The following is a 26563-nucleotide window of genomic DNA, read 5'->3' on the forward strand; positions in this document are numbered from 1 at the left end:
TTTGGTTGGTGCCAAGCCTGTCATTGGGTGTCTGGTATTTGTGACCTTCATGTCTATTAAGGTCACCAGAAAGTCTTGTATGGGGAAAAGTTTTAAGTCTCAAGGACTGGATTTGAAATACATTTTACAAACAGTCCAGCTGAAATTAGTTGTAAAGAATCTTGTAGTTCATTTTAATACAGTTTCATTTGTAATATTTGTGTAGCATGACAGCTACCAGGTAGGTACCAATTCCCTACTTCCTTCTCACCCACTATTTAGTGTGATTATTATTGCCATTACAATCTCCATTCTTACCTCTTTCAGTGATGTCATGTCTTCAGATGCAGAGGGTAAATCCTGCATTCACTATGCTTCATCTAGTAAAAGTAAATTATCAGAAAACATGGTGTCTTTCATGTTGAAAGATTGTCAGCTTGTTGGTAAGTTTATAGTTATTTGTGTTCAAATCCAGGAGGTTTCAGTTCAGTTTGTATTGGCTCAGTTTGTAAAGTAATGTAATCTATTAGCAAATACATGTATGTATATTTCCTATAGTTTTAGTATACATACATAAAATGATGGGCATGTTAACTTTGTATGACACCTATTTGAATTGTGGATGAAGGTGAGAGCGCCCTCTCTGGTGAACGATGTAAGATTTTCTAATATGTATGTTACATGTGATTTAACTGATAATTTTGTTGTGGTTTTCTGCAACAGGCCGAACATTTTACATGAAAAAGACAGACAAAATTGTTACCAATTAGAGATGTTTGTTGCAAAACATCATAAAGTGGAAATTCCAAGAAAATTAACAACACTAATACCATGCGTTAGTAACAAGTTTGGTTTTTTATGGTGAATGATGAGATTGAGTATTTTTGACAGTATGTAACTAGTGCTGTCCTGTTCTACATTTATTAAAGGGTAAATGAAATGACATAGAAAGTCAGAATTCAGATTTTAAAACACAGGTTCAAATAAATGAAACAATCATACAGCTCCTGGATATATTTTCATCTTGATACGTGAAAGATATTGAAGGCAGTAGTACCAGCTCTCAGGAACATTTTCATTCCAAAACCTTTTATAAACAACTTCATGTTTTTCTTTTCGTAGATGCAAAGGACAAGCGTTCATTTGCTGCAATACATTCTGCATCACAGAGTGGTCAAGCTGGTGTTGTAGTAGCACTTCTTGATAATGGAGCTGATGTGAACTGTAGAGGCTTTGCTGGTGTCACCCCATTACATGTCTCAGTAAGTTCTTTAATCCCAATTTACACATCCAACCAATCAGATTCTACGCAGGGTATATCCATGAAAAATACTGAATTTGAATGACTTGCGTTCACAGGCTATGGTGAGAGACACTTGTCAAATAGACCACCCAGCCTTCTACAGAGGCTACATGTAGATCTTATGATTCCTTGAGTTCAATAGAAATGTGATATTAGTTAGACCAACTAGTGTTCACTTTTAGTTTTGTTCGTTTACAGGCCCAATGTGGACACGACAAAGTAGCTACAACACTTCTAGACCGTGGAGCTGATATCTTGTTAGTTGATGACAGTGGTAATACTGCTGTGGATGTGGCCAAGACAAAGAAAATCAAAACCAAACTAAAAGGTAAGGATAGCAGATTATAATGGAGAAATTATGTGTTTGTGTTATGAATGAAACCCACTCATTTATTTTTTAGAATTATTGTCATCCTACCTTTTTTTTCTTTTTTTTAAAATTTAAAAAATAAATTTCCCTACTCTTATTCTTCTTCATCATTAATAGTTCTTATTTGCTGATTTATGCTTACAATAATATTAAAAGCCAGAGTAGGACCACCATTTCTTGTAACACTTTGGGTAAAATTCCGTACATGTATAGAGGTGTAATAATTACTACCTATAAAAAGTTCTTACATTCATGTTTATCATTGCAGTAATGATGACTTGTCAAAAGATGTGAAAGTTGTTGATATACTACAGTCCCAATAAAGTACTAAAGTCGCTGATATTTCGAGTCAAGGCTGAAAGTTTGATTGACAATGTGAATTTCACAACTGACTCTTATATTACAGAGGCCTGGTCAGAAGCCACTCAATCAAGACGAGAGTCGGTGACACTAAGCCCTGTCAAACCTCCATCCAGATTATCCATGTATCAACAGTCCATGGATGAAAACGGTATTCCGTCCCCATCACCAGATGTCTATCATAGGAAGAGAATGTCAGAAGTTCTCTTTGATGGTGATGTAAGTCAATCTATAGTTGCTATGGGAATGCTACTACTCTGATGAAGGGGGTAACAGTTTATCTTTAAGAAGAAAATTTCAAACTTTGTGTAGATGTTGTCGAATATAACTTCAACATGAGAGTTGTAAAGGAACATATTATGGTTGTTATACTGAATAGTGAACACATTATCAGTGCACTAGTGACTTGGGACATGCCTTATATTTGTTGCAATCAAAGATATGTAAAAAAGAAAAGAAAAAGAATTCAGAAGAACAAACTTTCGTAGAATGTATAATTTTTAAAATTTTACATTTACAGATGTATTTAATTTGATCTGTGTGGTCAGTGGTAAATATTGTAATTTCACACACACATATCTTGTTTCTGACATATTATATCAATATTCCGATTTTTTCACAGGATCTTCCACAAGCTGACCATCCAGCATTTAGGAACATATCACCAGGAAGTGAGTATCTGATAATTATCTGTATTAAATATCTAACCAGAACTCGTCAGATAGCAAAGAGTTTAGTAGACTATTAAATTGTTGTGTCATTAAGCTCTTAGTGGCCTTCTCTTGACGTGAGTGGTGGCCAATACTGCAGTATGACATGCTGTATCTTATGGACTAAGAGTTTAAAGTGGCCATATGGATGAGAGTTTGATATTATCACGACGTCTTACTCTAAAAGTCTATGTGAAACAGCATTGACCAAGTCTGTGTTTGGAACTTCAATACATTGCAAAAAACTGTCAAAATGTGTCAAATGTTTTGTTATTGTACGTACAATAGCAAATTTTTTTATACAGTTTTTAGTGCTTTGATTTTCAGATTGAATTTAATAATTTCATTCTTTGTTTTGAAATTTCCAACAGAGAAAAAGATGATAAAGAAGTTAACGGATGCTGATAAGGCTATGAGAGCTGAAGCTAGAATGATGCAGGATATTGATAATGGAAAATTTACACCAAGGTATGTAAATATCTCATTTTAGGTGTTTTTTACTGAAAGATCACAATTTTTTTTAGAAATGTATCATTCTACAATTTAAACATGCATATGTAATTAATCCTGTAAATTATTGCTGCGCTTAGAATCTACTGCAAATAGTGGTAGTATGTCTTTAATACTGAAGTTGGTCATTTTTATCTAAAGATGAGCTCGTTTTTTTCTCTGACAAAATCAATCTATCAATTCATTTCTGTTTCCAGGCCAAATCCAAGGAAGTATGGAATGTCCCGTGCTTGCTCCAGATGTGATTCCAGGAATAGTATGGTGATAACACCTCTTCCAATCACACCAGCACCCCCACCAGAATACACTTATCCCCAACAAGGTTCTCCCAAGACTCCAGAAAAGATGCCACCAATCAGTCCATTCTCGTCCCCTAGCTCACCAGAAAAAAATGGTCGAAAACTCCTGTGTGACAAGAAATACAGGGCATTGAATAGGAGCTTTGAAGAAGATGGTGTGAAAAATGGCAAGGCTAGGGCTCATCAAAGACTAGCACAAAGATATTGTAAGTGTCATTAAATTGTGTAATGTTTTGCCTTTATATCATGAGGTGAGGGAGGGGGGTGAGGGTAATACATTTGTTGATACATAGATAACATTTCTGGCTTTACAGTAGTATAATGGGAACAGTTTTGTTTTTTCAAAATTTTCCTTTCAAAATGAATAATGTATAAACATGTATTTGAATGTAGGCAATACTGCCATGATAGTGTATACACCAGACTGACCACTGTTATTCTAGGAGGTCAAGTTTGCAATTTGAAATTCTGCTTGTATTGGAAGTAATACACAGTATATGACATATCTAAATTGTGGTATGCTTATCCCAACATCATAAAACATACTATTGTAAGAATTAATATTACCAATTGAGTAATGGACATGTTATCGATATCTTTCCTGTTTTTCTTCCCAGCTGATCCCACCAGGAAGTCTGTACCGGAATACAGTCCTATACCAGTTACAGTGCTTGGATTAGAACTGGATGACAACCTGGAAGAAATAAGGTGAGTTATCTGTACAGTCTGGCAAATAGATTAAAGGCTCAGTTTGGGTAAAGATCTGAAAATAGTTGTCTGGTAGAGCTATGAAAATAAATGTTACTTGGTCCAGAACAAAAGAATAATTCCTATGACGCCATTGATTACGATAACACTAATGCAGGAATCTTGGATGATTCATGACTGCTATGAATAAGGTTCATACGAGTCTTAAACCCAAAGAGGTTGAAACACTTATTATGGAAAAATCAACCAAATTTCAAATAATAGTTAATATAATTTACAAAAAAACAAACTGAATATCTGAAAAAATGATTATATGTGGTATCAACTGGAATTTTTTCTGTTGATAGTTCATCAATTAGTTGTTTTGTGTTGTCTTTATGTCTTTATATTTGACCTTTGAAAGTGGAAAACTGAAGAATAAAAAACAATTGTTTTCATTTTATTTGTTAGAATCCAGAGAGTTGTCCAGGGACCCATAGGTCACATGGTCGGTGACAAGAAAAAAGGCATGTCCACTTTTTCTGCTAGCCAATCAGATACTGAAGTCAATGCTGGTCATTTTGGCAAGACATACCCTCAGCCAAGAACTGCAAGGTCTTATTCCCATCCCAGTGTCACTGATGTCACAGAGGCCTGTAATAGTTTCTTAAAGAGAGGTGAGTTGACCTTTTAACCAGGAAGAATGTGGCAAGCTGTCGTCAATTTATGATAAATCCACAGAAAACAGTGTTTGAATGGAGTAAGATCAACAAAACCATGTAGTAGTCAGTCTGTTTGCTATCAACACTCTGTTTTTTCATTCTTATGTACTATTTTCATTTGTAATTGTTCATTTACAGTACCGTGTAAGTGGAAATAAAATTTTCAAACATGTCTTGGGACTGGTATTTCGAAAGAGAACTTGAAAATGAATTTCACTTTTGTTTCATATCATGTAATAGATTATGAATTTAGAATGTGTTACATTTGAATGTTGCTTGTAAATAAGTCACTCCTTAGTTCACAGTTTTGAGAATCTTATGTTTGTTGTTATTCTAGGTAAGAGGCTCCCCAAGTCACTGTCTAATGTTGACAACAGTGATGAGATTACAGCACCACCCCCTAAGTTAGCACCTGTGGCACATGAAAATAGATTGAAAATTCCATTTACTATTGAAGAAGGGAAGAGTACATCTCCACTGATCCTAGATTTGGGTAAGCAGTTTTGATGTATGATCAAAATGAGGGGGAGATGGGTGTGTGATTAGGGGGGAGGGGGGAGACAATGGTTTAGTAAGTCATTTTCACAAATCTTGATTTTTTGTCATAGAAACCAAGGGGTTCAGTGGTCAACGTTTAAAAGTTTTTTTAAGTATAGTTTTTATCTATGGGATGTTTTTGAGCGTGTTTGCGTTCTTTTTCTTTCCCGAAATAAAGTTTAATAATAAAAAAAAAAAAAAAAAAAAAAAAAAAAAAGGCGACACTCTTCTTACTTACAGCGTCGTAAATTTAATGAAACCCCGACCTCAGTGGCAAGAGGCAAGTGGTTTAGGCCATTTCATTATTACATGTGTCTTGCTATGAAATCAAAACATTTTGATCTCACATCCAGTGAACAAAAATCACCTGCTGATGTTCTTTTGTGAAAGTACTTTAGTCAACAAATTTAGACTGAAGTCTGTTTAGGTTATTTCATAAGGACTGCATTGTGTTACTTTTAAAGAATATGCATAATTTGATGATTAACATGACCCCCACATTCAGTTGGTTTGAAGACCTGATGTAAACAAAAGTTTTCATCATTTAAACATTGGGGGCGCTATGATTGCAAGACTTGCCACGTTTGGGAGCTGTGATTTATAATTTTGCTTTGGATATGAAATCATAAAACCAGAAGTGATTATACAGGACTGGTTAAAGTTCTCTATATTGGTGATATATTGTCAGACATTACTACCAATTTGTACAGAGCCACCAAACTAACCAAGTTTTTGACTTTTCTTGTTTCCCAACAGATCAAATGCATGTCCGCCTAAGTACAGACAGTCCTTTCAATGGCAGTGCAGTTTATCCTAACTCCAGATCATTGCTTCCACCATCACCACTAATGAGTCAACAAAATGAACAAGTTCACCATGACCCTGTCTACTCTCTCCATGCCGAAGACATAGAAGAAGAGGACGAAGATACCCACAATGCCGTGCAAAGCAATGGCGTATCCCATAATACTTCAGGAAATATTAAACTTGCTGTGCCTGATCCCATGCAGTTGAAAAGGTCAAGGTCATTTCTGGATAGGCCATCAGTGTTTAATATTGAAAGGTCAAGGGTCAATGTTGATCACGACCAACAGGAAGCTCCGCTATCGTCAAGATCTAATGAAAGCAGTAGCTATAGTTCTAGTGTTAGTTCCCTATCAACTCCAAGTCCAAGGACTTCTTTTGACACCACAGATATTGGACCAAATTTGAGAAAATCTGGAGCTCAAATGACTCCTGCTGCCACCATGATCATTGAGAGGCCATACCCCCAGGTACAACAACGCAAACAAACAACTCTTCTGAAAACTATCGTTACTCCAAGAAATGAGAAAAACGAACAATTAAAGAAACCGTCCTCTGCTCTAGGTGTTTTGAATAGAACTTATACAGTACCTAAACCAGGAAATGTACAGGCTGAACAGAGTAGTTCTAAACAAGCAGGTGAAAATGTAAAATCTCAGGGTAGCATTAAACTAGCATCAAGTCAGAACTCACAAAGCACGATGCAATCTTCCATGGACAAGCCAAAACCCGTCAGGCGACCCAGTGACAGTGAGGTCAAAGGACAAAGTAAACCATCTACAGCTGCAGGTTTAAATGAGAGAAATAGAATGTCTTCGCTCTCCACAGAGCAAAAGTCTGCAGGCACAGCGCCCTCTCAGTCAGCAGAGCAGAAATCTGCTGGTAGAGTACCTGTAGTGTCAACAGAGCCAAAGTCGCCAACTAAACCTCAAACCACATTGCAAGGCAAGCCTGCAAACAGTAATGTTGTATCGAGGGATCAGAAAACACCAAGAACTTCTGTCAGTAGTGCAAGCAAAGAAGTCACAAAAAATAATGTGGATACAAAGGCAAATTTGAAAGATGTAAATAAAGTGAGTACTAAGGACTCTCCTCAAAACCAGCAAAGAAAGGAAATTGAGGCGAAACAAGAGAAGGCTGAGGCATGTCAAAGTTCATCTACAAAAGTACTGTTTTCAAGGTTGGCTAGTAATGATAATTCCAAAGCAGTGTCACAAACTGCATCACCAAAGACACCAGGGAGAACAGATCAAGCAAAATTCAACACCCCTAGGAATGCCATCTCTGCTGGACCACAAAAACCCCAACCAGTAAAACAGAACATTACTGCAAATACCCCAAGGAATGCCATTTCTGCCGGCTTAAAGAAGACAGAACCTGCAAGACAGGCATCAACAGGAACTCCTGCAAGACAGGCTTCGACAGGAACTAATTCCGGGTCTCCAAGGAAAGATGCTAATCTAGCCAATGGTAAAACATCAGTACCGACAAGCAAATCAGCTGGTGCTGCCCTTGCAAGAATTGGGCCCAATGCAAAGGAGAGTCAGAAACCTGAACAGAAAGGAACACCCATTGGAGCAAAACCTGTGAACGTTAGTGGTAAAACAGGACTGAATAGTAATGTGAAACCTGGTACTGCAAGTCAGCAGCCTTCAGGAAAAGTTACAGTACATGCATCACAGACTATTGCTGAACTGAAACAAAGTGAAGGAAACTTAAGACCAACAGTTAACCCACATACCACTCTTAGCGTTACTGAGCAAACAGATCGTATGAAGATGGATGCAGCTCTTAAGCAACTAGCTGCTAAAGCTCTACCCAAGGAAGTGTTGTCCACATCTAAACAAAATCAGGAAAACAAGTCTGGTGCTAGTGAAAAGAAGTTGATGATTCCTGGAGAGGTGCAGAATAAAGAAAGAAAGGGGAGTGAGAAAGAGAATGATGTCAAAAATAAAGGCATAAATGCTCATAAATCACAGCCTGAACCTACATCAAGACCAACTGAATGGGGTGGGGCAGCAGAAGGGAAGACACAACAGGTGACAAGAGAGGAAACAAAAGCGGTGTCTGCCCCAGAAGCACTGAAGACCGACAAACAGCCACAAACATCAATACAGGGAAAGAGTCAAACGGGCACAACTCCTGGAATGAAAGATCAAGGAGTTGATAAAACAAAGGTACTAAGTTCAAGTTTAGATGTCAAGAAAAGTATTGATGCAGGCAAAGGGACTTCCAAACCTAAAACTGAAGAACTTCTCAGAAAAGCTGCTGAGGCTAAACAGGGTGATGTTCAAAAAGAGACCACAGAACAAACTAGTGTTGAAATCACACCTGTTATCTATGACATGATGGACTCCAAGTACATGCAGAGAGAAGACAACGCTGTCAAAGTTGAGATAAGTAATCAGAGAGTTTTGTCTGCCGGGAAAAGGAATCTGCTCTCCGCTCCACAAAGTACACAAAAAAGAATAAACAGTGCAAATAAGGATGGAAGAAAGGGTAGCGCTACTTCTAGAAGTGCGGGAAAGAGACCAACAGGAAGTGGGCAAGGTCAAAAACAACCTTCTTCTGCTGGCAAGAAGAAAGGACCAATAAACAAAGTGACTAGCAAACCAGGAAGTGGTGGCAAGGGTAGAGAGAAAAGTGGAAGCAAAGTTGAGAAACCAAAAAGTGCAAAAGGGAGGAATAAATCCAAAACCGGAATCGTTAATAAAGATGTTATCAAGAAGGGAAAGAAAGGGGGTGCTAGTATCATTACCAATGATGAGGCTGATAAGACTGCGTTTATTACGGGTGTTGGGTGGCACATTAAGACAGGGCGTGATGAGATGGATGTTATCATGCATGAAGGGATGTATAGTGATGATTCTTCAGACTCTGACATAGAAGACTACTGCCCACAACATGTCAAAGAAATCATGAGCCCAATCCAAGAAGATTCCCAAAACTTGATGCCAGAAACTATGGATGCCATCAAAGAGTTTGCAGATACACTGAAGAGTAATCATTCTGAAGATGATCATGATACAAAGACAATGTCCATCAATGATAAAATTATCAGTGAGATCAGAAGAGCTATAGAGACTGAGAGTTCTGATAGATCGCCGAATGTCAGCTGGAAAGTCAAAAGGGAAAGAGGAGATAGCTGCGACTCACAGCAGACTAGTGCTAGCAAATCAAGAAAGGCAGTGGCAAGAAAAGCAGAAGTTAAGAAATCTCAAAAGCGTGTCAATGTGCCAATCATTGAAGCACCAGCAGGTGATGGTAGTAGTGGACTGACACCCAGGATGGGTTTCACGGATGACAGCGACAATGAAGGCAGTTGGATTTCTGAGACTTCCTGCGAGACTAATCCCGATCTGATGAAAGTGTTCTGTGTACCGGATCACTATGAAAGTTCTGAACCTGAGTCTGTGCTAGATGAAGATGTGGAGGACGTCGAGAATATGGAAGATGAGGTGAATTTTGAAAGTGATAGAGAATCAGAGGATGGAGAAAATAAACAAGAAATGATAGCTGTTGGAAATGAAAATGTTAAAGTTGACTCAAAAGCCAAAATAACTCCAAATAAAAACACTGAATCAAAGCCATCTTCTAGTACTCAGAAAGAACAGAATGCAAAGAAAGTTGGCTCTGAAAAGGCAGGAAATGTTGATGTGAAGGCAAAAGGATTGGAGAAACAGAAATCTCCTCAGAAGCAAATTCCTGAAAAGTCAGTTAGTAAGAATACTAAACCTGAATCTAAACAGCCAAGTTGTGCTCAAAAACAACAAGTCCTTGTAAAACCAGGTGTGAAGGTTGAGACTAAGGCAAACCCAAGGACACAGGTAACCACCAAAAAACCAAGTGAGGATGTGAAAGCTGATGTGGTTGCTAAGAAACCTGAAAAGATTCAGAATGAGACACCAAAAGAAGTTGAAAAGTCTGAAACAAAAGCAGTCATGCCAAAAGAGAGTGCTTCAACAGAGAAAAAGGAGACTGTCAAAGAGGAGAAGCCTCAGAGTCGGAAACCTAGTGATACATCAACAAAAGTAGTACAGAAACCACCACTACCTAAAAAAGAGCCTGCTGAATCAACAGGAGGTACAAAAACTCAGAAAGCAAGTGTGACAAGAAAAGAAAGTGAGAAGAGAATTAGTAGGACTAGTAGTATAGATAAAGGGAATTCAAACCAGAAGAAAGCTGAAGCCGAAAAGAGCGAAAATGTGAACAAGAATGACATAGGTGATGATGATGTTTTTGAAGCCACTGGTGACAACACTGAATTGTCTCCTGAACAACTTGCTGCAAAGTTATCGGCTGAAAATGTAGAGAAATTACAGACATTGTTATTAGCACAAACTCAGGAAGGAGGTGACCACTCCCCAGCTGTCAAATTGCAGAGACCAAGCCAGAGAGAATTTGACACTATGGATTCACTGAACTCATTGGCGTCGGAATTCTTCAGTCAGAGCCTCAAGTCAGATGCTACTGATTTATCAGATAGGACGCTAACAGAATCTATCAGTAGACCAGATAGCAGGGTAAGTCAGTCAATCACATACATTTCATTAATTTTCTAATTTAGAGTCGATCTTTTCTCACTCTCGCCAATGTTTTTTTTTAATGAAATGTAGTTTAGGTCTTTAAGTTTGCAAAGTTGAGAGGGCCATATTCTCCTATGTCTCAATTTGTATTTGATTGTACTATTGGGAAATGAAAGGTATGTGGGAGGAATGTTAACTCATCACTGTGAAACCACAAGCGTCTTTACAGCATCAGTACAACATATGCCATTTCGTCAATGGGAAAATATGTTTTGGCTTATGAGAATGCGTTAACCAGTAAAGGCAGGGTTAACACTATGATATACCAGTAGTTTCAAATATGATGTATTACTTATCCATACAGTACAAAATGGCTTACCAACTATAGTAGGTGAAATATTTGATAATCAGCTGTTGTTTATTATTCCTCTTTACAGACTATCACTAGTTCACTTGGTAAGGGTAGATCTGCAGCAAGTACAATGAGGAGTGATGTCTCCTTCACACCACATGGTGACTTAGATGATCAGCTGATACATTGGAAGAAAGGACATGTACTTGGTAGAGGAGCATATGGAACAGTAAGTCAAGCCTTGATTAAATCTTACTTGTCTTAACAGTCATTTTGGTTAATATATCTAATCTTCTGTGGACTTCATCTACAGTTTTTAGAATACTCGGCAAAGAGAGTGAAATTTCCATGTTCTGAGACTTACAATGGATTGCTTTGAAGTGTCCCATTGGCCACAACCAGACACACTGTGTTACAAATGAGTTACTTTCAAGTGTCCTGTTTGCCACAACCAGACACACTTGTGTTTTAACCTTGCTTCAGGGAACTCAATAAAATCTGGTAACAAAGGAATGACACCACAGTACGTACATCAATGATTGGCAATTTGTTCCATTATTATGATGTTGCTTAGACTGTACTTGGGCATAACTGTCATTTTGGTTGTAAAGGTGGTGTTACACAGTTCAAAAACTTAACATTTTTATATGGTTATTGTATCTGTAGGTATACTGTGGTCTGACTAACACTGGTCAGCTGATTGCTGTCAAACAGGTAGAACTCAGTGTCAGAGGTAAAGATGATGCTGAGAAACAGTATGAAAAACTACAAGAAGAAGTAGATCTCTTGAAAACTCTCAACCATGACAATATTGTTGGGTAAGTTAAGAATGTAAATTATGCAAATGACCAATCTTAGCCATGAATATATTATGCAAATTTTATAACGTTTGTTGCATGATTTATCCAAAATATTCAAATTTGAAGAGAGAACAATATGAATGTGAAAATTGTAATGGTGAATTCTTCTCTAAAAAGGTAAACTAGTGACACGTAGATCGATAAATATCGAACTGGATATTTGAAGGTCGACAAAAGTACATGGGCCATGCTTTTCATTGGATTTTTCACTTATATTGGATTGACTGACATGAAGAATTAAATATTCAAATCACTGAAATACCCTGTATAAACCTTTCTTCAAACAATTTATAAACATTCAACAGGAATTTTTCCCTACACAAAGGTATCTCAGTTATATTGTACTTGCAGATTATGCAAATTAGGTATCATACAAATGCATAAATTATGCTAATTTATGACATGTTGCTTAAATTATGCAAATGTTCAAATTTGAAGGTATACCTTGAAATTTACATTGTGTATACCATATGTGGATGCAAATGATGTGCTCTCTACCAGGGGGAATGTTTGTTTGTAGACAAATAACTACTCATTGAGTAAAACAGGATTAACTGCAGGCTTGCATTTTCATTGTTAATTTCAAAACCTTTCAAAGATTTTAAGAATCACAAAACGAACTAAAAGTTCATATTTGTTTTCTTACTCTTCAGATTTCTAGGTACTTGCCTGGAGGACCACACTGTGAATATATTCATGCAGTTTGTACCTGGTGGATCCATAGCCCAGTTATTGGCAAGATTTGGTGCTTTAGAAGAACCAGTGTTCTGTAGATATACAAAACAAATACTGAAAGGTGTTGATTATCTACATGGGAATAATGTCATCCATAGGTAGGTCTACAAAATAACTTAATCATTTATAAATGTCAAGAAATTAGTTTCTAAACTGTGTGAGTACAAAATGACATGGATCTTCAATAAATTATTTTCTACAGTGAGTACAAAATGAGTTTGATTTTCCAGAAATTTGTTTCAAGAATTCTGCATTTTGCATTGTGTGTATTTGCTTTTTTTTCGCCATCCACAGAAAGTCATTAACAAGATTTATTATGAGAGTGTGAATAGAGAGGGTAGGGTTCTGTGCACACACATTCCACGTCTTATATTTATACAGATTCAGATACATATACAGATACAGATTTCATTTGCATTTCAAGCGTCCAGCCCATGTGCAAAGGAAGTTACCTTACTGTAATAGAATAGATAGGAAAATACTTTATACACATGTCAAACAATCAGCACTCCAAAAACATAAACAAAAACATATACATACACTATATAATATACTTATATAAACACCAAGAGTTCAGTTTTGTCTCAGGTGTGCCATCAGTGGTTGTGTTCATCTTAGCCATGCTATATTTTGTTTATTGTCAAATTCAGTAAAAAAAGTTTTTTATAAAGACAAACAAACTCATTAACACTATTTGGTTGAAATTGAATTACCTTTCTTCTCTTTTCAATTTTATGGACATATTTGGATTGTAGATATAAAATATTATGATCTCAAGTCCTTTCATAGAAGTTTCCCATTTTACATGTCGCATTGATCAGACTGTGTATGTTGATTTGTGATTAACATCCTGTCCTCCCTGCCCTGTAAGAAGTCACAGATTTGATTTTGATGTTATTTGCTTTCCATTCAGGGATATTAAAGGTGGCAATGTGATGCTGATGCCAACCGGAGTGATTAAACTGATAGACTTTGGATGTGCCAAGAGACTTTGTCTTAATCTGAGTCAGAGTCAGAGCAGATTACTGAAATCAATGAGGGGTACCCCCTATTGGATGGCACCTGAAGTTGTCATGGAAACTGGACATGGAACTAAATCAGATATTTGGTAAGCTAATATGCAAGAATCAGTTTGTGATATAAATTTGACTAAAATATCACAAAAGATTGATAAAACCTACCCTTGTGATTGGCTCCATTATTTTTCATAGTTGATGTGTTTCTGACCCTTTATGCAAATCTTTTACATTTTTGTGTTACAGTAATCTTGATGACACCTTGAAGTCTGAAAGTATTTTAGCTACTTTCAGTTTATTGTCTCATGACCTTTCACCCGACATGTTTGATCTTTGACCTTTACCCTCCTTGATTCCTTAGGAGTATTGGTTGTACAATATTTGAGATGGCTACCAGGAAACCACCATGGTCTGAGATGGCACCTATGGCAGCTATCTTTGCCATTGGATCTGGAGATAAACCACTCCCAAGACTACCAGAGAAGTTCTCACCTGAAGCTAGGAACTTTGTAAATGCCTGTATGCACCGGTAAGATTACCGTTGGTTTCTTTGGGGTAGATTGTGGTACTTGTCTGGAAGATGGCTGTGTAAAAAAAGTTTAATTTGGTCAGAAAAAGCAAACATGAAATATGTTATCTGAGCTAACTGAATTTGGAAGTAGACTTTCCAAATATGAAAAATATTGTAATTTCCTCACATTTGTGTTATCAAAACATCTTGTGTCTGTTATAATTACCCAAGATATTTACATTATAATTATCTTTTATTAGGATATTAGGATATTAATGTCACTGTAGCCATAACTCAAAGTGTCATATTTTGTATTTCAGAGACCAAGATGAAAGACCAACAGCCAAGGATCTTCTAGGACATCCCTTTCTTGCCAAGAAAAGAGAAACATCTTCCATCTCTGACGGACAAAATGGTAAAAAGAGAGACTCTAAAGACAAAATTGAATTCAAAGAGAAAAAGTCATGACCTAATAATACTTCTACTTCTGTAGGACATTGACTTTTAGAAATCTGAACGAAACTTTTTAGAAATCTGAACGAACTAGTTGAGACCAAAGATTACTTGTAGACCGTCCAAAACCAGCATTATTATTTGAGTTTGGTGTTCTTAAACATTCCTTTAACACATTTTGATTTTGACTATTCATCAAAGATGTTTTGGATGAATTGCTCGATCATTCATAATGAAAATGTAATTCCAGGTATATCCCATTTCTGATATAACCACCCTATTTCTTTCGTACTTTAGTACATTCCACAACATCCTCTGATGTTGAGAGGATAGAACCATTTGTAGGAGATAGGGGTGAAAACATTGTGGCTAACAGTGAATAAATATCATTGGACATTGATGACATGATCACTGCACTAATAATGATGGCGAATACCAGACATATTTTTTTACAATTACAAACAATATATATTCCCAAAGTGTGTGTGTTTGTGTTTGTGTATTTAAAATGACAGAAATTAACAAGTGTAGATGTTAAAACAGTACTGTTCATTCATAAGATGTATTTTTATCAAATAAAGTTTTGATATAAACAATTATGAGAATCAGTCATTTGAGATACAATCTTAAAATTCTGAATCATTTTAATGAAAAGTATAAAATATGTCATTTTAATAATCAGAAAATTTGGTAAAGTGTGGATGTGTTAACAGTATTGAGTGTTACTAGTTTCTCAGAACCTTTGTGGTCTAAGCTAGTTTTAATACAGCATATATAATATTGAACAACGAGGTTACATTTCATTCCAGATTTTTTGGACAATTCCACAGTGTTTGGTAATGGAGTATTATGTCCAACAAAACAGGTTTTAGAAAACAACAATATTTATAACAATTTATCGAAATGCAAAAATACTAAGTGAAGATTATTCTGTACATTTTTAGATCTGATCATATTTTTTTTTACATGTAAATGCTCTCAATATTTGATTTTAAATGTCAAATTATAAACTTTGGTAAATGACAAGTGCAGTACATTCTTTAGTCTAGCTGCTAGACCTCAGGCTTTCTTCTGAAACAATAGGAGGGTGAACACCCGAGCTATCGATCTTTGGTCACCTTCACAGTGAGCAGAATAGCCCGAGGGGTTCAGCAGCAAGACTATACATTCTTCCATCATCGTCCAAAATGGCTGACTGTGTTTATTTGCTTGTTTGATGTTATATTTCCTCCAGTATCACAAGTGACGTGACTACAAAATCAAGAACTGATGGCATGGCACTGTAATCACAGCAGGTGTAATACTTTCTTAATATCTCTGAAATATACTTGTTTTTTTTCTGTATAAATTTAAAGCTTTCTGTTTGTTTGATATAAATGGTTTTATTGCTGAAGAATCGATCAGTCACGAAATTTTGCACTGAAATATGCGTGCCAGCTTTATAAGACCTACTTATTAACAGTTTAATAGCAAAACATGTACGACGGCATTTTGCAAACTGCTGTCAGTACTACATAAATTATGTATGCATCAATCTTTTTAATATTAAAAAGACACCTTTCTGAAACTGGAAAATGAGAGAAATTGCTTATAAGTTTCTTTTGTATTATCTGATCTTTCCACTCTTTAAATTTAGACATTTCATGTTTTCAATTCATATGTAAATTGTAGTTATACATTTTTGTTGTATGTTTCCCTTTTTGTTGGTTTTTGTTTTAAGTTAGTTATTAAACTCAATATATGCAATTTCAGTCTAGCCGAAGACAGCAATGTCCACTACTAAAAACAACACCGTCCAGTAAAACCGTAAGATTTTAGACATTGTAAACATGTACAGAACATATTTATTATTCCTCATGTATGATTTGTATATTAATTTCACCTCATTATCTATGCATCAAGGAGATGTCTTCAACTAATAATGTTCAAAAGTACTAACCTTTTTTGTAAATAGAAACGTGTACATTAAAAAGTATTTAGACACTTTTCAGGTCAATTTTTATATAGGGTTTTTATTGATAATGTGTAAATTGTTTTGTTGTCTAATCATTTGCATAATTTATGCAATACTAGTGTGACAAATTTCATATTGTGGCTTTTGTGATTTGCATAATCTATGCAATATGTGGTAACATTTGCATAATGTATGCTTTTATAGAGTATCTTATTTGCATAATGTATGCATCTGTGTATGTAATAAGGCATTGTAGAAATATCTGTTTAGGGAAAGGTTCCCTATGATTGTTTATATACAGAATTTCAGTAAAGTTTGACATCGTTTTGTTGACTTAAGTATTAGTTTTATCATGAAGATATTTATTTTGTGAAAGATCTGTCATAGTTATGATTAAATGTGTATTTTTTCATGTCAGTCGATCCAATTAAAGTGAAAAATTCTTGCAAAGCAGGGACTGTGTGCTTCCATGGACCTTCAAATGTATTCTTTGATACTTTTGGAGGGACAAATGATGAACCGGTAACACTTTTGAAAATTACAATATTGTGTTGTGTTGTGGAGGTTTTTGTGTGCTTTAATATGTTTACAGTAGAAGTACATAATTGTGCCAGTATTTTGTACAGACATTTTTTTTATTTAATAAACAACATTCCAAGATGAACTGAAGGTTGTGTTGGTGTACTGATTTTCAATCACTTTAGATGTTTGTCATCTCTTTTGGGCCGTCATCAACAAAAATTTCAAATTGGGCCGTCATCAACAAAAATTTCAAATTGTGTTTCATTTAATAGAGAGTATACATTCATAATAGTCAACTCATATCGCTTAGAATAAAACTACAGTATGTTGTACTTTGTGTCTTACTGCAACAGAGATCTAGACACAGGCACTCGAATCAATCTGTATGGGTTTTTTTTTTAATGTATAGTAAATATTACTTATTTACTATTAAACAAAATTAAAAACCTTACTGATTGAGTCGAATGCCTGTGGGGGGAGATAGAGATATAGAGATGAGAGAGAGAGAGAGAGAGAGAGAGAGAGAGAGAGAGAGAGAGAGAGAGAGAGAGAGAGAGAGTAGTCTAGTCCTGGTTGCAGACGGTGCAGGGGCAATGAGGGGTCTAGATTATTGACATGAAGGAAGGGGCTACTTACTCCGTACGCAAGCAGGACTGGAGGGGGGGGGGCTCATTCGTGCTTATCACCAGTCTGATAGTTGTGTAGATCTAATACCTTCGTCTTGTATATCACGTTTACTTTCGTTGCGATTTATAGTATCTCTACGTGACGTAGCGTCGCTCATCTGTCAGATCTTTCCTATACGTATATGTTACACCCAATCTGTGAAATTGCCCAATTCATAAAATTTGCATGTAAGTTTCCCCAGTTCATGAAATAGTCAACCTTATGCAAATGAGAGTATAGATTATGATCTAAAAGGAGCGAAATTAAATTTTTGAGGAAGAGTTTTGAACTGGGGTGTTGATTATCGCACTCTATTAAAATCACAAGCTACACTGAATTATAATAAAATAAGAATTGTGAAGTGATGAGTTTGTAAATACATGATAATAAAGTTGTTTGATTCTTATTCTATTTTGTGTGTGTCCTATAAAAAAGATGCTCATTTCATTTACTGGGCATATCTTACCATACCCACTTCATAACCTGGGCAACACGATTGACTATTTCATGAACTGGGCAAAGTTATCTACCCATTTCATGCAATTTCACAGACTGGGTGCGGTTACATATACATAAACATTGCACTAGGTAAACTGTATCATGGGTACAGATCAACGACTCTGGCAAGCCCAGGCAAAACTATTACGTCTTGTGTTGCATGTGTTGACACTATCGAAGAATAATACCTCGCACGTAACTGTGGGTCATGGTCCTGACGGTGGTGAAACGTAATCTCGCCCCGCCCACTATACTGTTGACAGTGCAGTACTACACTGCTAGAGAGTGGTGCAGAAAGTCCACGTGGCATCCAGTACCGGGCTCCAGTACTGTATTAGAGTGGCTGTATATCAACTTCTTGTTACAAACTACTACACATATTGTCTCCTGCGTTGTAACTGTTGCATCCTGCCATAATATCTGTGACAAAGTAGATCTGAAGATGGACCTAGGCTTACTTTGTCCACGAGTACCGATGAAATTCAGTGGTGGGGGCAATTTGCATGCACGATGGGGGAGATGGAAGGAATCAATGAAACTGTGTTTAGCCATCACGGAGACAGAGACAGCGACAGAAGAACAACAGTGTGCCCAGATCACACTATGTCTCGGCGATGAAGGATGTGCTATATACGATACATTTCACTTCGAGGAAGGTGAGAAAGACAAAGTGGAAATTCTGTGGAAGAAGTTCGATGAGTATTGCGCCCTCGTGTGGCAGAGTGTAGCATTCGAACGCTTGAAATTCCACAGACGTCAGCAAGATGAAGATGAAACGATCAGTGAATATGCTAGAGCCTTGAGAAACATTGCAATGGACTGTGAATTTTCTGATCGCTATAGCGAGTTCATTCGTGACAGATTCGTTTTTGGTGTTCGCTGCGATAAATTGAGAGCAGAATTGCTATCGACACCGGACCTAAATCTCCAGGAAGCCATTAGAGTGGGTGATATTCATGAATTGGTTATGCATGGAAAAGATGGAAGAAGTTCGAAATATACTTGCTGCAGGCCTAATAAAGTTTTCGATTGTAAAAGGTGTGGCTTTACACATGGGAAGAGGGAGTGTCCAGCCTACGAGAAAGTATGTCGTCGATGCGGTAAGAGAAACCATTTCGCAAGATGCTGCAGATCTCGGAAAAACAGGCGTTCTATCGATGCAGACGAGGGAGGGTCTGACGACTCAGACATTGAATATGTAGGCCTTGTACTGTGATCGCATCATATGGTAGAATTTACATTTTGTACTTAGCATGTAGCACTTTGGGTGCAGTCACCCTTTGACCTGTATACATTGAAAAATTGAGTATATTCTTTAGTGACTGTTTGCATACTAGTGGACTTACATTGAATTGACCCAGTGTCGGGCGTGGCCGGATGGATTTGGAAATGGGACAGAAATACAAAATACTTTTAGTGTGACAGTATAAAAACAACGGAAATTAGTAGTACTGACGTAGATGGCGTACTTACGCGACAAATACCCAGTTGCAAATATCTGAACTTGGGCCCAGGATTTCGTGTTTTTAGTTTTGTATAAAAGTAACCACTATCATAATCACATACTGTGTAATGATGTACTTGACCATAGATTAAATCTAGGATCTCAGATTAAAAAAGATGACCTGAGAAAGGCAAGATTGGCGACTGTTTGGTTTATATATGGCGAATGAGTGACGTAAGTGTGCGTGTATGTATGGTGGGATGAGGTGGTAAACATGCATCAGTCCCTTGGGATATTTTTTGTCTCATAATCTTCAACAGTTTTTGAATTTGTCATTAATTTCACATTTTGTGAAGGAAAATGTCAACCCCCCGCCGCCGCCGTTACCAATAGTCTCTCAAGAGCTTAGTGTTCACCCGACTGTTTGCAATCACTCAGTAAAAATAACACAGTTGTGTTTTTAAAATAATAAAGAGAGAAAACCCCGAGACTTGAGCAAGTCTAAAGGAGGTCCGGGGGGGGGGGGGTCAAATTGGACATTTAGTAATTTCGGTTGGCTTAATTACCGGGCGCATCTACCAGGAAACGAATTGTACATTTCTTGTACCTAGATAATAATGCAATCCAGGTGTCTACAATTAGTTCCTGGTACGTAGCGGTGTTCTAATACAGGTATGTTTCATTTCCTTACAGTAATCCACGTGAAATTGGTGAAATAAAAACAAAATTACATCAGCATACTGGACACTGGGAGGATATAAATTGTTGTTACTTGCACAGACGGGGAAAAGAGTGGTCACAGTGACACGTCGATGTACGTATAGAAAGCAGGTGACTTTAGTAGTAGCACTGTATTTTCCGTACCTTGAGACTGTACCTCGGGGACCAATTTCCCCATAAATCAAAGTCCTGAAAATTTCTCAAAATTTATCTACATGAAAGGATGCTTCGTATCCTTAAAATAATAACAATGAATTTGGGTCCACCGTCAACTCCTTCAAGGAAATGAACAATCTTTTTATTTTCAAATAGAGTTAGCACAATATTCGGCGATTATATTGGATTCTAAAATGACTTGCATGTAAGCTTGATAATGGTTTCACCTCTATGTCAACAATGTATGAGGTGACCACTTTATTTTTATTTTGAATGGGATGGCGTTTTCTTGAATCAGGTAATAGCACAAGTTGAAGCAGTTTATTCTGAAGCACATTTTCACGTTTAATAACTTATATTAAATCGACTATAACACTGCTAATAGTGTTACTCGGCTACACAAGTTCCTTATTCTATATAATTTTCTCACTACAGTAACGTGATCAGACAGACAGACAGACAGACAGACAGACACAGACAGACAGACACACAGACACACAGTACATGATCACCTCCCGGTTTGGCTACTTCCGACAAGTCGTTACTATACGACGATCGAGTTGCTGCAGGGACATACACTATGCATACACGACTACAAAAGAGACTTCTAGTCTTTAAAAGTTTTTACCTGAATTGAATAACTCCTACCACAGACATGTTTCCGTGTCTGTTATCATGTACATTAGGGCGTTTCCATCAAAGTTGTTAACGATGAATGTTATTACTAGGTGCCTGGACGCCCATGCTACAAACCCCACCCATGAATAAAACACGACTTTTTGCGACGGTATAGTGTTGGAGTATTGTCTGAAGCACTATTGAAGCAGTATCAAAGAAAGAATTTAACCCATGTTGACTAGACACGTATTTATGAAACGTTAGAGGAAATACGAAGAGCCTTCCAGGTACAACACTCAGTCAGTGTTCGCTATCTATTCTGATCGGAAAAGGAGTTGTGTTTTTAATTTTAATATTAAATGCTATAAAATGTCGAAATAAGGTTATTTAAAAATGAACAATGACAAATAATCAATCTACCTACTCGTGTTAAGTGTTATCAAATCAAGTGTTATAAGAAGGTGTGATTTTAGTGTGAGGTTGGTAGCTTGTCACTAACTGTTGGAATTACATGTAGGACGTATTTTAGGATGTTTACGGAGGGTTCCGTTGCACACAAGAAGGGGGACCAACGTTAACATTCTAGAATAACTATTAAAACGAGGGGCAAAATTTTGAGGGAAACCTAATACTCATGAATCACAAGAACGAGAAATGAAGGTCGCAATTTTTTGGAATTAACATACAAGTTCTCCATCCCACAATCTGGATATTGTAAGAATAAAATGCGTTTCTTATGAAAGGATATCTAAGTATCTTCACAAAATGTAATTTTGTTTGTTTGTTTGTTTGTTTGTTTGTTTGTTTGTTTGTTTGTATGAATGTATGTATGTATGTTTGCGTGCGTGTGTGTGTGTGTGTGTGTGTGTGTGTGTGTGTGTGTGTTAAAACGACTAATCCTATATTAAAATCAGCAATGGCTGAGGGAGTATGAGAGGGATTATCCCCTTTCCTTCCAATTTAATATTTTTTTAAACAAAATCTCTTTATACTCTTTTTCGCCAATGAATAACAGAGTCACACACTGATTAGTGTCTCCGTCGTCGTCAAAATATTTACCCGTACCACGAGAGAACGAAATTTAGACATGTTGCTATTTCATTGACAGATGCAACTTAAACAATGTGGAATGATGTTCAGATTCAAATCTGATTGAAACATTCTCCACATCTTTTCAGGAAATGTTTTAAACAATATTTAGTAGAGCAGTACAGGTAATTAAACTTGGGAAAGGGTGTGGACTTTTTAAATTGTGTTTCTTGTATAGACTTCCTTGTAGTAAATAAAGCTGTGTGTGAATATATTTCCCAGTTATGTATGTATTTCAATCCCATCGTTCACAATGTGCAATGTCGGAGTTTCAGGCTAGACTAGCTATAAGCTATAATTGTATATTTGAGTAAATAAACCACTTATTATTACATAATATTAGAAAGTGGCATATATAAGTATTGACACTGCTTTTACTTGCAAGCCGCCATATACACGAATTACCGAAATGTTTTGTCTTGTTTTTTGGAGTGATTCTGATCTTCCTTGCAAATAAAAAAATAATGCACTAACTGCAACTTGGAAATTTTTTTCATTGAGTAACCTAAGATAAAGTCATTAAAAACTTGGTTAATTACTTATGAAATGACAATTAGTTAATTAATGGACGTTATTATCAGTAATTAGTGTTGTGGTGACTAGAGTTTTGAATTTCTCACTATGTTAAAACTGAAAATTGTTAAAATACCAATAATTATACAATAAATATGTTACTCAGTGTTCGATCTTTTCCATAAGTAGTAAACAGTAACAGGTTGAAATCGTGATCGCCGTTGAGGGCGCTGATTTAGGGTGCGGACACAAAAACAGAAATATATACTGTTTACATGTAGATTAAAACAAATCATGTAAAGTAATACCAACATTATCGATTTTTTTTCTTTGAACTTTACTTTTATACAATATTATAGAGAAATTAACTTTGAAAGTCAAAGGAGGTCTTCATAATATTGAAAATAAATCTAGAGACTCGGTTAAGAAAAAACTGTAAAAAAAAATATAATAATACATCAAGAGTACAGTATCGAGCTGTGTGTCTAGAGATGGTGACCACAGATCATGAAAGGGAATACACAAGATGATAAGATAACCCCTAACCCCAAACCCCCAACCCCAACATCGAAAGAATGATAAGATGGTCACGGACTTTTGAATAAACTTAGGAAATAACCTTACTTTACCAGTCAAGGATATGTTTACCTGTACGTCAAGTATTTCCGTGTGTATATGTCTTCTTGAGTTAAAAATAAGATAAAAATATACAATCTTTATTTATACTTGATAGATCTTTCAGTTTATAAACACAATGAGGGTCATCCCTCGTGGGTTCAGTGTTAATGCAGGAGGAAATCGGAGTACCCGGGGAAAACCTGCGTTGTTCGGTAGAATTAAACTGAACGACGCTCTTCTTCCTTACAGCGTCGTAAATTTATCAAGCCACGACCACTGTGGTAAAGAGGCAAGTTGTTTAACCATTCAGCCACCGACAACCCCAAGCTGTAGTAAAAATTATAGTAACATATGTCGTAATGAATTCATTCCAAATACTAAATAGTAGAAATGACACTAAATAGTAGAAATTGCAACGTCTACAGTTCACTGTCTAAAAACATTAAATACTTCCCTATTTTGAAGTGCTCGTGTATTTTCCATCTCACTACTTCAATTTCCTACCCTGGTAGTGTGATAATCAAGTTGTAGAGAATGAAATTTGGCGGGAATCTTTGTGTTTGTAGAGGAAACGTTTGTTTTTAGTGTGTTTTTTCCACTTACAGAGGAAACGCGTTTTGGTGTTTTTTCATTAGATTTTTTGGTCCAAATATTTTGCTCAGTAAAAAAATTCTGATACAAATTTCGGACACTGTAGCCGTAGTATGACTCAAGCACATAAAATGGCCTAAAGGTATACTTTCTGGAAGTAGGCTTTATAAAAATGATATTGTAAAAAGTGACGAACATAAGAAAAGGTCGACTTTCGATCCGTAAGCTTAGCATTGCATGAGGTAGTCACTGTCGTACTAGAAGTAACACATGACTTTGTAATGATGTATTCGAATGAAATTGGTATTAGCGTTGGCATATACTTTGACTTTGGACTTTGAGAGAGAGAGAGAGAGAGAGAGAGAGAGAGAGAGAGAGAGAGAGAGAGAGAGAGAGAGAGAGAGAGAGAGAGAGAGAGAGAGAGAGAGAGAGAGAGAGAGAGAGAGAGAATGAGTGTGTGTGTGTGGGGGGGGCAGACAGTCAGACAGACAGACAGACAGACAGACAGACAGGCAGAGAGACATAACTAGACAGACAGACAGACAGACAGACAGACAGAGTAGGAAGGGAGAAAGAAGAGAGAGAGAAGGTGGGAGGGAGAGGAGTGTGGGAAGGGGAGTTGTGGAGGGGAGACATCAGATAGTGCTAGTATAGAGACGAGAGAAGGGGCTTATCAAGGACAAGTTTGCTAACAGTTACATATAATGGTGTATTTATTTTGTATAAATTTTGTACAAAATCAGCTCATCAGGTTCTGACTCAGCGTAATCTCCTTCGATTTGTATTCTGAATGCTGTACATGTTGATAGTTATGTGAATGTAGCGAATAGTAGTTAATGATGGAAGAAGCATAATCATTTATGATATCTTAGCAGTACTGTAATTTTTCAGATGAAATGTACAGAAGTAGAAACTGACATACCATGCGTGAAACTTAAAGTCAAATCCTTTTAATAGATGTACATTTTAGTTCCGATACTTTAGAATCAAGAAGTAGTGGAAGTTGAAAAATCGGAAGTTTTACACAAAAGTGTGTCAAAAATAGGCTCAAGTGACAATATATATACTGAAAATGTCTTTCTTTCTTTTTAAATTAGTCATGTATTAAGTGAAGTTTTAAGAATAGTATGAATAATTCAGCTATTAAATACTTTCTGAGAATTAGATGTGAAGTAACGAAGTTATAATTATTTGAATATCTTCTTGACGGTAAAAACGAGGGGTTTGGTATTTCAAAGTAATTATTTGTACGGGAATTGTAGCATGGAATATGTTGGAAAGGCAAACTACGGTATAATTTAGACAATTGGGAGTAAATTTGTTTCTTTCTTGGTAACTACAGACGTAAACTTTGTTATTCTCATTGTATCATTTTTTATAGTACTAGTACTTGTTTAGACTCTCTCTCTCTCTCTCTCTCTCTCTCTCTCTCTCTCTCTCTCTCTCTCTCTCTCTCTCTCTCTCTCTCTCTCTCTCTCTCTCTCTCTCTCTCTCTCTCTCTCTCTCTCTCTCTCTCTCTCTCTCTCTCTCTCTCTCTCTCTCTCTCTCTCTCTCTCTGATTGAAATGCCCCTGTTCAGTGTCTACTATTCGTTGACTTAATGATCACAAAGTTTATAAGCTTTATACTCAAGCGAAAATACTGAAATAAAACCTAGTATAATGTTAATGTCAATGCATGTCTTCTATGACATTACAATTGCCTTCTGGCATTGTTCAAACAGTTGAAGTGCCTAGTATCGATTATTTAACATTTTTCGATACGTGTAAAAATGACGTCATCGGATCGTTTATATGTTATATCTTAAAACCAGGTTTTTAGTTCTGTCAAGTGCAAGTAATAGTTACGTTTGCTTCAGTAATTAGACTACTACGAGTGACTTTAAAATATGCAGTATAAATCTCACCCAAAAATGTATAAACTCAGCTTGTGCCCCTTTAAAGAGCTCTTTCCACCGCTTTATTGAGTCATGGTGTTTTACACACGGGGAGAGGTCAACTGTCTACTGCTAGATAGATGATGTGATCATAGACCCTCCATCATATTGGTGGAGGGTCTATGGTATGATGTTGTCTATTGATCAATTGGTGTCATGGTCTATTCAGAGAGTATTTATTACTCATATGATAGTAATGGTTACCGTTTGTTCACTTTGTATGGTCTCACGTTGTGGTCTTAGCTTTTTATATCTAGCGAGTTTGACCCACTTAGGTTTTATTGCTTACACCCAGGCTGACCGCACCCGTGCAGGTGATACAATTATTTATGTCGACAAATGATTGCTTGTCGTTCCTTTTCATGTTTAACGACATGTACTTATTAATTGAGATGGAAAATTTCAACCAGAACTGTACGAACAACGTCAACATTACAAACAAACGTATTTATTCATTTTGTTGTGGTGAAAAAGTACAAGTTAGTTTGACAAGTTCGCGCCTCGG

General features: G+C 36.5%; 1 protein-coding gene across 1 annotated transcript in view; it reads left to right on the forward strand.

The window, feature by feature from the left end:
• The window catches only part of LOC144434194 (uncharacterized), a 52612-nt gene extending 37370 nt beyond the window's left edge, over positions 1–15242 (forward strand). The window contains 16 exon segments of the mRNA XM_078122648.1: positions 1102–1241; positions 1481–1610; positions 2059–2231; positions 2635–2683; positions 3094–3190; positions 3430–3737; positions 4149–4239; positions 4690–4895; positions 5278–5433; positions 6234–10804; positions 11245–11388; positions 11826–11990; positions 12695–12852; positions 13668–13862; positions 14132–14299; positions 14602–15242. Coding sequence (XP_077978774.1) covers positions 1102–1241; positions 1481–1610; positions 2059–2231; positions 2635–2683; positions 3094–3190; positions 3430–3737; positions 4149–4239; positions 4690–4895; positions 5278–5433; positions 6234–10804; positions 11245–11388; positions 11826–11990; positions 12695–12852; positions 13668–13862; positions 14132–14299; positions 14602–14749 — 6899 coding nt within the window. The 3' untranslated portion in view covers positions 14750–15242.
• The last annotated feature ends 11321 nt before the right edge of the window (positions 15243–26563 follow it).

The sequence above is a fragment of the Glandiceps talaboti genome, chromosome 4 (assembly GCF_964340395.1).
Source record: "Glandiceps talaboti chromosome 4, keGlaTala1.1, whole genome shotgun sequence".
NCBI classification, from domain to species: Eukaryota; Metazoa; Hemichordata; class Enteropneusta; family Spengelidae; genus Glandiceps; species Glandiceps talaboti.